At 32.6% G+C, this 2,699-nt stretch overlaps 1 protein-coding gene across 1 annotated transcript; it reads right to left on the reverse strand.

The window, feature by feature from the left end:
• Positions 1–84: 84 nt before the first annotated feature.
• LOC108354323 (voltage-dependent calcium channel type A subunit alpha-1-like) lies at positions 85–1,952 on the reverse strand (the record flags this gene model as incomplete). The annotated part of the gene is made up of 2 exons (XM_017605520.1): positions 85–748; positions 1,755–1,952. Coding segments are annotated over 2 exons (716 nt in total), but the record flags the coding sequence as incomplete, so codon positions are not given.
• Positions 1,953–2,699: the final 747 nt, after the last annotated feature.

Genomic DNA, 2,699 nt, shown 5'->3' on the forward strand with positions numbered 1-2,699 from the left:
ATATAGACGGCCTGTGTTAAAATGCAAATTAATATCAATACATATACAATTATGAATAAATGTATGCAAAGGTGATTTCTAGGCTTTGAGTTTTATTTAAACCATCTAGCAGTTTAGGGTTAAGTTTGAAGTTTGAGAACAAAAAAAAAAAACAAATCAATTACAATAGCTGAATATGTACGAGTAGGTACATATGTATGTATGTATGTAGTTTTCTGTAGTATAAAAACTTACACAGAATAAATCATTCCTTTCTTAGCGCCACCTTGTGATTTAATACCCTGATACATGACTTCATTCCAATCTTCACCGGTTAGAATTTGAAATACTGTAAGTAAGGCTATGGGGAATGTGTTGAAATTTGTTTCGGGGGTACCGCTTTTAAAACTAAATTGCCCGCCAAACAATTGCATGCCAAGTAGTGCAAATATTAGAATGAACAAGAAGAGCAGGAACAATAGTGAAATGATGGATCTCATCGAGTTCAACAACGAAATCACAAGATTTCGCAGTGACGACCAATATTTGGTCACTTTGAAGATACGTAGTAAACGTAGCGCTCTCAATACGGATAGACCGAATGAGCCTCCCTTCACCTCAGACCATATAACTTCGAATATCGAACCACTAATGACGACACAATCGAAACGATTAAACGACGATTCGAAGTAAGTGCGCGGTCCGAGCGCATACATTTTGATAAACATCTCCGACATGAATAGACCCAAAAACGAAAATTCAGCATAGTCTATAATGAGAAGAGAATAAAAGAAAAAAATTTAATTTCAGTTAGCATGCCAGACTAAGGATTAAATTAAATAAAATTGAATGAAAAAGAATCGTTGAATGGACTGTGATGCAAAATATCCCTAAGACTCCAGACTAATGGCCTTATTCATAAAAAATACAGTAGGTTTAAAGAGCTTTATAAAATGACATTTTCATAAATTTTTCAGTTTATAAACCATTTTTTAAAGCCAATTTATTTTTTTTTTATGAATAAGGTCATAAGACCAAATGTCAGGTAATAGCTATTTATAATTTTGTGGGTTTTACCAGAATCTATTCAAAAGCCCAGTTTTTATTTCCCATCGCAAATCCCTTCCGAAATAAAGTCTCTAAGGATGATTCTTGATGCCAACCTTTCATGGTAGCCTTCTAGGGCGCAAGAACCTAACGGTGACAACTCAATTAACCCTCCCTGTCATGAAAAGGATGAAACTTCGGTACACTTTTTTAACTTCTGCACCGCCTCGCAGTATTTGGCGAGTCAACATTGGACTTTGATAGGCGCTTTTATTAGAAACTCAAATATTTCGGTACCAAGCATCGAAAGTATTGGGTACTTCTCAACTCGGTACCGAGTATCGATCATACCATAAAAGTATCGACTCAGCACATCACTGCTATGATTATTTTAAATGCTTATGAGGCTTATTAAAGGAACATATTGTTTGAGTAATAAAATACTTATCGGTATTAGTGAATGTAGCCAAATTTATCGATAGTGATATCAATACATTTATCGAATTTTTTTTAATTTAGAGTTATCTTTATATTGATCGAAATTTTTATCGATATTTTATAGATTTATCAATTCATCCATATTTTGTCGCTTTATCGGTATTTCTTTGATTAATCAGTACTTTATTGATTTATTGAAATTTTATAGATATATCGATGTTTTGTCGATTTATCGACTTCCACTGTCCACTGACCATGGCGTTTTAAAATACTCTACCAATTATACTTACATAAAAATTGCGTTAAAAATTTTGGTTGACCATAGTGCTCTACAGCGACACACATAGTGTTCAGGAATACGAGTACGATGACGAACCAATAGAACCATTGCGTTTTCACCGTGTGCCTTATCCAGAAGCGAAAACGTTTCTCGGCACGCCAAAAGCCCGTACAGCTGCCTTGTGGTTTCGGGCGTGATTTTAGGTATCCTATAGTTAAAATTATAATTGGAGAATAAAATAAAGCGGCGCGAATTAGTAAAATTTAAAACAATGTTTACTAAGTATACAAAAAACGGGTAGAATTCTCTAGGTAATTATTTCGATATGTATGTATGTGTGTAGGTAAGTAATGTGCGAGCATGTTTTGAAAATTGTATTAGGAAGGAGCGTATATAATGTTTCGTAGATACAGCAAGAAAATGTTAAACATAAATACAATGCATTTGTATTTTAAATGCATGTATTTATGTTTTATATTTGTAAATAGCAATGCATACACAGAATAATGAGCTACTGGCTTTGAAATATTTATTTTAAGTGCACATTGTTTATGAACTATGGTGTGAACTAACCATGAACGTTAAGAAAATGGTAGATTTTTTTTTTTTTGTTTCATCAATTGTGTTCTAGTTAGAATAGATAAAAGTGGAGCAGTAATTTTTCTAAGGTGGAAAATACTAGCTGACTGAATCAATATTTTTGATTTCATAGGAAATAAATGTTTGCTTTTATTTGAAAATCTCTTAGAGTCCTTAATGATCTCTGAAGTTTATAGTTTCGAAAAGTGTCCATTGCTTTTATGTGATGCAACAATTCACAAATTCAAAAAACTTTTGATGAGACATTAGGACTTACTGTTGAATTTACATATATACATGCATAAGCTGCACAGTGTTTCTAAGACCTCTAATTATTTTCTGGAAATTTTTATTTTTGTAATTTCAGATATTAAAC

The sequence above is a fragment of the Rhagoletis zephyria genome, unplaced genomic scaffold (genome assembly GCF_001687245.7).
Source record: "Rhagoletis zephyria isolate East Lansing unplaced genomic scaffold, Rhagoletis_zephyria_1.1 Rzeph_scaffold_35036, whole genome shotgun sequence".
NCBI lineage: Eukaryota > Metazoa > Arthropoda > Insecta > Diptera > Tephritidae > Rhagoletis > Rhagoletis zephyria.